The sequence below is a fragment of the Gadus morhua genome, chromosome 1, assembly GCF_902167405.1.
Source record: "Gadus morhua chromosome 1, gadMor3.0, whole genome shotgun sequence".
In the NCBI taxonomy this organism is placed as follows: domain Eukaryota; kingdom Metazoa; phylum Chordata; class Actinopteri; order Gadiformes; family Gadidae; genus Gadus; species Gadus morhua.
The window spans coordinates 8117806-8127805 of record NC_044048.1 but is presented as its reverse complement, the minus strand read 5'-3'; the positions used below and the strand labels follow the sequence as shown (position 1 = coordinate 8127805).

Below are 10000 nucleotides of genomic sequence, written 5' to 3'. Positions count from 1 at the left end.
GGACAATTATCTCCACCAATGGGAGGACGTTGCGTCTTTTTCCCCCCCAGCGCATTATGCAGCAGGCAGCACAATTAAGAACAACGCGGCCACATGTTGTTATTAGTCTGGAATAAGTCTAATTATACATTTCAAAAAGTTTAAATGTAAGGGTTGAACTTAGTCTTTGCAATATATCATTATATTATATACTATATAACAACTGTATGGCATTTGTTATCGATAATAGCCTCTTTACAAAAGCTCTATAAGCATGAACAAATTAATGAATGTGCTCTACTGTATACCTTCAAATTGGGTAGCGTAGGGCTAATTGTATCCATAGGCTATATTTTGTATTTATTTATGGACTAGGAAGACCTCTTCCAGATTTTGTTGCGTGTTTCAAAAAACATAGAAGCACACAATGGAAAACGATGGCATGCGCAAAGTCTTCTTTGTTTGCTGTTTATATTTATATTCCATGTTCTCTCTCTTCCTTTTATCGGCAGGGATTTGAGTGGCGGTACTGTTGGGCAGTAAAGAGCAGTATTGTCCCCCCACCAGCCCTGTCAACTTGTTAATCACCTCCTAGATTCGTACGGAGCGGCCAGTCACAATGGGCACATTGTCCACCGGCTGTGACTTCTGATCCCCGACCAGAACATGCCTAATTTGAGAAGACTTCCACAGTGCAGTCAACATTCCGCGGCAATAAAACTGCTTAATAGAGGGTTTTTCCTGATCAGAAATCCGCTTCATAAAATAATACATAATTAATAAGGAATGCATAAATATTAGTCCTATAGGTTATTACAACTCGCAGTATGTTTATGATCGAATCCGTTGGTCTTCTTCTTTTTAAGTCAACACTCATCAAATTCAGCAATTCAGTAGCCTTTTCAATAATGCACAGAGACACATATAATTGATTCGTTGTTAAGTCATTGGCGAAAATAATTCAGAAAACCGTTAAATGTCACTCTTTAAGGTCAAGAAGTGCTATTATATATTTTATCCACCAGAGGGAGACACGGCACGAGGATTGGTGTTCATGCTATTATTGACTGTCTTTGGGACTATAACGTCATCTTTATCGTCATCCAACATTTTTGAAGACTCATTCTGTATTGTAGTCCTAGGGTCATATTCAGCGAACGTTATCCCAAATGGAGTGGCTTGAATGGATATGCACGTTTGAACAATTAGTACCTAATGTTATGTCATTAGGAAGCTTTTATTCTGAGCCATTTTGTTAAAATAGATACACAGGATTTTCCCGCACAAAAGACATTCATACCAAAAGCAATCACCTTAATCGAAATATGTAACAAAAGTATAATAATATTTAAGCCTTATTTTTTTCATCTTACTCTGTATCAAAATCAGCTTGGTGATTTACATGAACACCAGGACACCTGTCTGCTTCTGGTGCGTCCCCCCCCCCCCCCGTCCCCCCCCCTACTCTGAGTGGGCCCTGGCTCAGCCCGGCGGGCCTACCCCGTCCCAGTCGAGGTGTGGGGTTCTCGGCCTTTCCCTGCTGCCACTCCCAGATGGATGAATTGATTGTGGAGCTGCTGCCAGTATGTCTGTGCCCTGCTCCAGGGCGTCCCGGTTACGGCAGGGAATCCCAGCTATGGCACCCATCCTGGGGGCCGCTATTGTGGTTGTCCTGCAGGGGGCCCCGGGGGCCGAGGGCCCGGGGAGCCACTCTGACCCGCATACTGCTGTCACACCCCTGGAGACACAGCGGCGTTCGCCCCGAGGCAGGGCTGCGATTGGCCGGTCGCTCGTCTAGCCATGATGACTCTACAAGGCAGAGCAGCTCTAATGGGATTGTGCCAGACCTGTGTCGGAGCAATGGTTAAACGGCCAGGGGATAAGAAAGGCCTGACCCTACCCTCTGCTGATAAAGGGGGAGGGGGAGAGGTGACTGACAGAATGTCCCTGATGGGGGGGATGAAGAAGTGACGAAGCCTAGACTCACAGCCTGATGGGGCGGACCAAGATTATCGTGACATCTGCAATGAGCATTGGGTAGGAAGTCAGGGTGCAACAAGCATAACGAGCATAAGTCATAAATATCTAACAATCATTTAAAAAAGAAGCCTCAGGAGTATTGTGCGTTAGAGGATGGTCGTTAATTATCCAATTAACATGTAATAAATTTACTTTTAAATGGCCTTATATTGAGCAATAACAGAACATCATGAATTAATTAGAAAAATGGAAGAAAATGTATGAGGCGCACAAATCAATCGTTGTGTTTTGGTATTTTTATTGATCAATCATTATAATGTCAGGAGCAACTGAATCATTAAACATCTTGGCACCAGTCTTTTACATTTTTTCTTGTGATAATATACATTAAATACATCAAAACAGTCTGAGTAATATTTTATGCTTTTTCCTCTTGATTATATCACCAGTCTGAGCAACATTTTCCATAATAATATTTATTATAATAATAATATCCATCTTTATATATAAATTCAGTTGCTCTAATGCAGGCTTGTTTTAGTCAATGTTTACGTATTTTAAATCCTTAAATTACATTTTTCCACATCAATTGTTAATCTATCATTGTTGTTTTTTGGAAGGGGGAGCATTTCAACGTAGGAATTTCTAATTCCTACGTAGAAATGTTTTCAAAAAGAAAGTAACCACTGGCAATATTAAGGCCACAAAACAATGTTTCACGCTGAACTGAAATAAAGTTACATCACACATTCAAGCTGTTTTCACTTCAGCGTATCCGCCCAACAAATGTACGCAGATATCGATTAGTATATCAACAATTTCAACTGAACCATAAATATTATTGTATCTTGTAACATGAACATATATACAGATGTGTGGACATACAAAACATGCTCTTGCATATTAGAATTTTTCCATTTTTTGAAGTAAACTCGACACTTAATCCATCACATGTATCAGTCCAGTAGCGGTGACTGGATGTAACTTACTATTATAACTTAAAACAACTTAAAATAACTCTAGAGATCTTTCACAATATGGACATGCCTTGTGATGCAGTTTCACTCTCATTCTGATTCCCATTTGTTTTCTTCTGAAGGCTCAGAGCAGCGCGGTTTGAACAACGGGTAATAAAATCATGAATGAACATGAGCTTAAAGTTCTGCGTTTACAGCTTATCATCTGAAATTAGACATTAACGTTAAAAATGTGCAAATTGTATCACAACAGCAGTGCTCATACGATATGAATCGAGACGCATAATAGACATTGACAAATGTATAGGCAATCTACAAACAATGACACACACAATGTAATTTCCACTGAGCTGCCCTCAGCAGAGTGAATACTTAGCATGATAGAGCGTAGCTTCACACGCAAGCAACTTAATATATAAATAAATCAATCAAAAGTTTAAAACTCTGTTCATCTCACAGCAGCCTTCTGGACGCTAGCCAATAGCAGCATCATCCTCATCAGTTCATCTGATGGTAAGTGTTGGTTAGTGTTCACAATAGCCAACAGTAGTGGTTCCAATCTACTACAGCCTATCAGCCAGCATTGGGTTTATTTCCATGCAGTTTGGGCAGTTTTATATGAGGTACAAGTATGTATTATATCCCAGTGAGTTAAATATGCATTGTATTATATGCATATTCAGAACAGCAAACATAAAATGAATGAGTGAATGAATGATATTTAACAAATAATTTAAATCTTGAACCTGTTTGTGACCGTTCAGTCTAAAGATTTAGCATAGCATCGTTTTGACTACTGAATGAAACCTTATTTTGTCAAATGAAGACTGAAATATACAATACAAGTGACCTCTACCATAATGATAAGGAGTAATCAGAATTATCGACTAGTGTCAGTTTCAGCTCCACAAACTGTTTCACAACTTCATCTACTGGCTTATAATTCTCCCGAAACGTTAATTTGAATGTCATCATTCATCATTTAAATTAACGTTTTCACCACTCTTGTATTTATTATTATTTAGTCATCAACAACAGTCACCTTCGATGGAACAAAATAACATGAACCAAAGCTTTCGACTTTTAGAACTAAAAGTGGGAGCATTGCGAGCAACTTTACATTGGTACCTCTCCATGTAAACTCAATGCACCCATATGTTAACCACGTCTTAATGCTAGGCTCCTCCCCCGCCTCCTACCCAATGGGACGCTCACTTCTTGTTCTTCAGCTGATTGGCCAGCCAATCGAGGCCCTCATAGAGGCCGTCTCCGCTGGTGGCGCAGGTGGCCTGGATGTACCAGTTTCGGTGGCGTAGCGAGTGCAGGCCCAGCTTGTCTGTGATCTCCGCCGCGTTCATGGCATTGGGCAGGTCCTACGAAGCAATCAACAGCCCGTTTATATCAGCTGCTTTATGTTTTACAGTTATTAGAGGTCCTACGAAAAACATAGGAACCCTATTGTATTCGTTAGTATTATTATTTGACCGAGACTATTTGGCTCCAAAAGTTATATATTGGCAGGCTTGTAGAACTCGTAAAATGAGTAAAATCAAAGAATGGGCCAGAAAAACACATAGTTGGCGCTATAACAAGCAACCCATACGGTTAGGCCATGTGGGCTTAATACAATGGCTAGGACTTGACCAAACACCCACACTCAAAAGATGTGGTGGTGGAACTGGTGAAAGCTGCAAACATCGGCACGCATGTACCAGGTCCTGGGGACTGTTGGACTATATATTATATTCATATACTACTATATATATACTATATGGTTATGCATTAGTTACAATAAGGCCAAAGACTGCAGAGATGTACATTTTAAAGTGAAATATATGCATATCTCCAATGTTTAAACAGCTCTATCATTGCGTCAAAAACACGTAGGCTCAGCTGTCGAATATGGCTATAAAGGGTATATTCCATAGTGTACTCATGCAAAATTTCAAGTCTATATCGGAAAATCAAAAATTGGATGCATTTGTTCAAAGATGTCTTTCTGAACCACGGCCTCTCTCCAACTCTCTCCGGCTGGGCATTAAAGCTGTACACATGCAATTTCCCAAATGTCAGTGTTGACAGTGGGATTTGACACATTATGCTTTAGAAAACATGGTTACCATATTACCATACCGACCAAGCTCACCATACCTCCACGTTATGAAGACTTCTATGTAACCTTCTAGTCTATGTGTCCATGTAGTATTGTGTCGGACTCAAGACCATGGTGTCGCTGGTTAAAGTGAGATCTCAAGCAATCATTCTGTGAGAGACGACATCAAATAATGTTGACCATTCATTAGGCCACCACCACACTCGTCATACAGGAGGCTCCGTCATGGTTGTTTGCAACAATATTTATGGTGTATTTGTACTTTATGTGCATTCTTGTGTATGTATGCACATGTTTCTTTATTTGTATGGTTTATTTACTTTTGTACTGTTGTGTTTTGTATTATTAATATTATTATTTTTGTTATTATCTTGAGCGGGTCAACTGTAAAATAAACAAATTCAATGTCAATGTCTTAATGTTATTAAGCAATCAATAAATAGATAACACGTTTCTTATAAGTGCTTATAAAAGTCTTATAATCTCACAATAAACATCCTTATTATGTTATTATTAACACTTACATATAGTCTTATTAACACCAATTAATGTTAATAAGCATATAATAAGGGTCTTATTACAAGGTCCTAAATATAAAGCGCTAACGGAAAGTCTTCTGAATGTGATCTAGCTTCCAGTCAGCTAGGATTCCTAGCTGAGGAAGTGAGGCATTCAGGATTAAGGGGGTTAGGAGAGGAGACGTAGGAAAGGAGACATGGGAGCGGACGCATAGGAGAGGTGACATAGGAGAGAGGCGTTACCTGCTTGTTGGCGAAGATCAGAAGAACGGCATCGCGCAGCTCATCCTCTGCCAGCATCCTCATCAGCTCCTCTCGAGCCTCGTTGACGCGCTCGCGGTCGTTGCTGTCCACCACGAAGATCAGCCCTACCAAGGGGACACACACTACTGTTATCACCATGAAGAGCAGCCCTACCAAGGGAACCACATACTGGGGTCATACAACATATATACATGATGTTATACAGTACAGGACTAGAACCCCTTTAGTCTAGCTGGTAGAAGATGAAGGACCCACCAAGAGGATTATGTCACTTTATCATATAAAATACATGATACAGTATGTTATTCCTGGAAAACAGGATACGCTTAGCTCAGGAGGTAGAGCGGGTTGGCTTCTGACCAGAAGGTTGCTAGTGTGATCCCCGGCCCCTCCTAGCTGAGCGTTGAGGGGTCCCTGAGCGAGACACCTCACCCTGACGGCTCCTGACAAGCTGGCTGTCGCCCTGCGTGGTGGACTCCGCCGTCGGGTGATTAATGTGTTTATGAATGGTTGTAAGTCGCATTGGATAAAAACGTTGGCTAAATGCCTAAAATGTAAAATGAAATGACCCCCCCCAGGGCGTACCTTGGGTGTTCTGGAAGTAGTGTCGCCACAGCGGGCGGATCTTGTCCTGGCCGCCCACGTCCCACACGGTGAAGCTGATGTTCTTGTACTCCACCGTCTCCACGTTGAACCCTGCATGAGGGTCAGCCAGGGGGAGGGGTTAGGTCAACAGATTGAAGAGAGGGGGAGGAGTTAGGTCAACAGATTGAAGAGAGGGGGAGGAGTTAGGTCAACAGATTGAACAGAGGGGGAGGAGTTAGTTCCAGATTGAAGAGAGGGGGAGGAGTTAGGTCAACAGATTGAAGAGAAGGGGAGGAGTTAGGTCAACAGATTGAAGAGAGGGGGAGGAGTTAGTTCCACAGATTTCAGTGAGGTGGAGGAGTTAGGTGAACTGATTTCAGTGAGGGGGAGGAGTTAGGTCAACTGATTTCATTGAGGGGGAGGAGTTAGTTCCACAGATCTCAGTTAGGGGGAGGAGTTAGTTCCACAGATGTCATTGAGGGGGAGGAGTTAGGTCAACAGGTGACTACTCGTTCAGGACGATAAGGAGAAGAACCTGATTGGATCAACAGTACATGTGCTCATGATGCGCTATTTTGGGGATATGCTGTTGAATAAACGATCATGTTCTGGTTCTAATGTTGATCTATTGATCTTAATCAACGCCATTAGAGGGAGAAAATGCATGATGGTTAGTCATCCTTAAGAGAAAGCCTTACATATTAACTTATTCAAATGTATTGATTGTAGTCAGTCCATATTGATACTTTACAGTATCCTTCTGAATATCACACAGACTACTATTTTATAAAGGGAGGATTTGGAGGTGTGTTTTTTCTAGGATCATGTTCTGACTGTGTGCCCCAGAGTTTTTCATATGCATGTGGGGGCTGTGGGGGACTCAAGAGTAGCCACCCCCTCCCACCCAATTATATTTTATACGTCCTGGCCCTTAATGCACACACTTAATGTATGTTGTACCTAGTTATAGCCCTTAGCTTTCTAGCAACTCTGCTAAAGGCCCTAAATGTGAATGTAAGTGGGGTGTGTCCCCTCCTGACCGACCGATAGTTGGGATGGTGGTGACGATCTCGCCCAGCTTCAGCTTGTACAGGATGGTGGTCTTCCCCGCGGCGTCAAGCCCCACCATGAGGATCCTCATCTCCTTTTTGCCGATCAGGCTCTTCAGCAGATTACTAAAGATGTTTCCCATGATGACTGACAGCTCTCACTTCAGTCCCCCGGAGCTGTAGCAGACGTAGCACAGGTGACAGACGGTGATCACACTATTATACTTTAAGAGATGGGAACATGGGAATGGAAGTGAATTATAAATGAACCGCACGTCACCAAAAGCTATGGCAGCTAACATCACATTTTGCTATAACAAACCTAGATGAAGGGCAATGCCACGTCATTCACACCTTGGTAGGCACCTGACTTTAAGCGCACTGTTCACTGTAAAGAAACAATCAGCCATGTTGACACTTATAAGTTATAACCTTTCATCAGGGCTGGTGGGGAACTGTGTCACAGTGATTGTCTAATGCTTTGTGTAGTGTCATTGACTGTCAAATGCAATGCTTTGTGTAATGTCATTTATAATAAAGGGCAATGTTTTTTCCAGTGTCGTTGAGTGTAAAGTGCAATGCTTTGTGTAGTGTAATTTATAATAAAGGGCAATGTTTTGTGCAGTCATTGACTGTAAAGTGCAATATTTTGTGTTGTGTCATTGACTGCAAAGTGCAATGTTTTGTGTAGTGTCATTGAATGTAAAGTGCAATGTTTTGTGTAATGTCATGCCGTCGTGCCGTTATTAGCACACGGCGCAAAAGTGATCTTAAAACATCACATTCGCGCGAAACGTTCTCCCAGTTCCTCAACAGTATTGATCACTGATGGCTTTGCTGTTAGTGTCGCGTCATTTTCGGCGGCATTTTGTCTGTAAAGACATGATTTTCAAGGATGAATTGATTGAATTGAATTAATAATCAATGAGCGCTTCTGAATCCTCTTCTACTGTGTGGTCAGAACGGTGGCCCCTGATCAGGCCTATGATTTGGACACAACATCTCTGCAGAATACACCGCTTCTCCCTTACAACTGCAGTGTTAGAATAACCAGAATGTCTCAGAATGAAAGAGCGGCTTGATTTTGTGCCAGAATACTACAGCCAGAATGTCTTTCAATGAAGGCTATTCGAAATGCATTTGTCAGAATTATATTTTGAAATACAGTAGCCTCATGTTGTTGTATTCATTGTAGAAAAATACACATTTGATTAATGCATAACGTTGCATGTAATCCTAGCAGTCGCAACAAGAATACTAACGCGGCCTATAATGTCGTCGATCAACGACGATTCACAATACGAGACGTTTTACCAGCAGGTGCAAAATCATAATTTGATACACCATGAATTCACAGAAGAACACAAATCAGTATTTATTTTTAAAAATTACATTTCATTCACACTTACCAGTCAACGTTATCAGCTGGATTCAGGCAGAGGCTGGAAGATAGTCTCGCGATGTTTTCCGATGGACGTGGACAATCTCGCGATAGTAGAGCGGTCGGCAGTGTCAGAAACACCTTACATTAATTTGTCATCGCCTAATAATTGACAGAAAAGGGATGCAGCCTGTTGGTCAGATGCATGAAGATTTTTCTCAAACTTTCTTTTTTGGTTTTAAAAAAAACATTGTCCAAACATATCATGCCATTTATTGTAATTTGCAACCCTTTTTGGTTTTGCATGTCAAATATGGGGGCCGGTCCTTAATATGCATAGGCTATATCAGTCAAATTAAACGATGCCCTGACTGTTTTTAAAAGGTCTATCACAATCAAATAAATGCATTTAGTTTAGATCAAATCCGGGCCATAACACAAACAGTAACATGCGCCATATGTAAGGGAAACAACCTTGAATAATTAACAGAGGAATCTAGTGAATTAATAATTAGTAATTGATGCCATCTTGCAGCAGCCAGCAGCGTCGCATATAATGATCTGAAAGATAATGATCTGATAGAAAATGATGGCTCAGATAACAAACAGATAGATATTGAACCGACAGATAATGAACTTACAGATGCTGATCTGATAGATAATGATGTCTCCTAAACAGATAGATATTGAACTGACAGATAATGAACTTATATATAATAATGATTCAAATAATGAACTGATAGATAGTGACGAGTCAGATAATGAACTGACAGATAATTAGGACTCTGAAAAAACTGATAAGATAAGGAACTGACATATAATGAATGAGTTTCGATATTGAACTGATAAATAATAAACTGAAAGATAATGAAATAATTAATTCTTAAATCTTGAAGTTAATCAATCGTAGTTGATTTGTCATTTGTCTGTTACAAAAATATATACATTTGTAATGACAGAAGTTGTATAAAGTCATTCTCAATTAATGACAACATTTCTCAATACCCTGCTGTCCAATCAGGAGACACGACACGAAGTATTGTATGTGTTACATCTTTCCAAATGTTATTGATTTATATTTATAAATGTTGTCATCTATAACTGCACACATGGCCGTGCGCCGTCACTGCAGCGTGTCAGTCCGTGGTCCGGTG

The 10000-nt window shown here is 40.7% G+C and overlaps 1 protein-coding gene across 1 annotated transcript; it reads right to left on the bottom strand.

Annotated features, from left to right (window-relative positions):
- Positions 1-2240: 2240 nt before the first annotated feature.
- On the bottom strand, positions 2241-8950 carry arf3a (ADP-ribosylation factor 3a). Its single transcript, XM_030365532.1, has 5 exons — positions 8875-8950; positions 7461-7642; positions 6417-6527; positions 5811-5935; positions 2241-4309 (listed from the first exon to the last, which is right to left on the bottom strand). The coding sequence occupies exons 2-5, from the start codon at positions 7606-7608 to the stop codon at positions 4148-4150; spliced, it is 546 nt and encodes a 181-aa protein (XP_030221392.1). The 5' UTR covers positions 7609-7642; positions 8875-8950; the 3' UTR covers positions 2241-4147.
- Positions 8951-10000: the final 1050 nt, after the last annotated feature.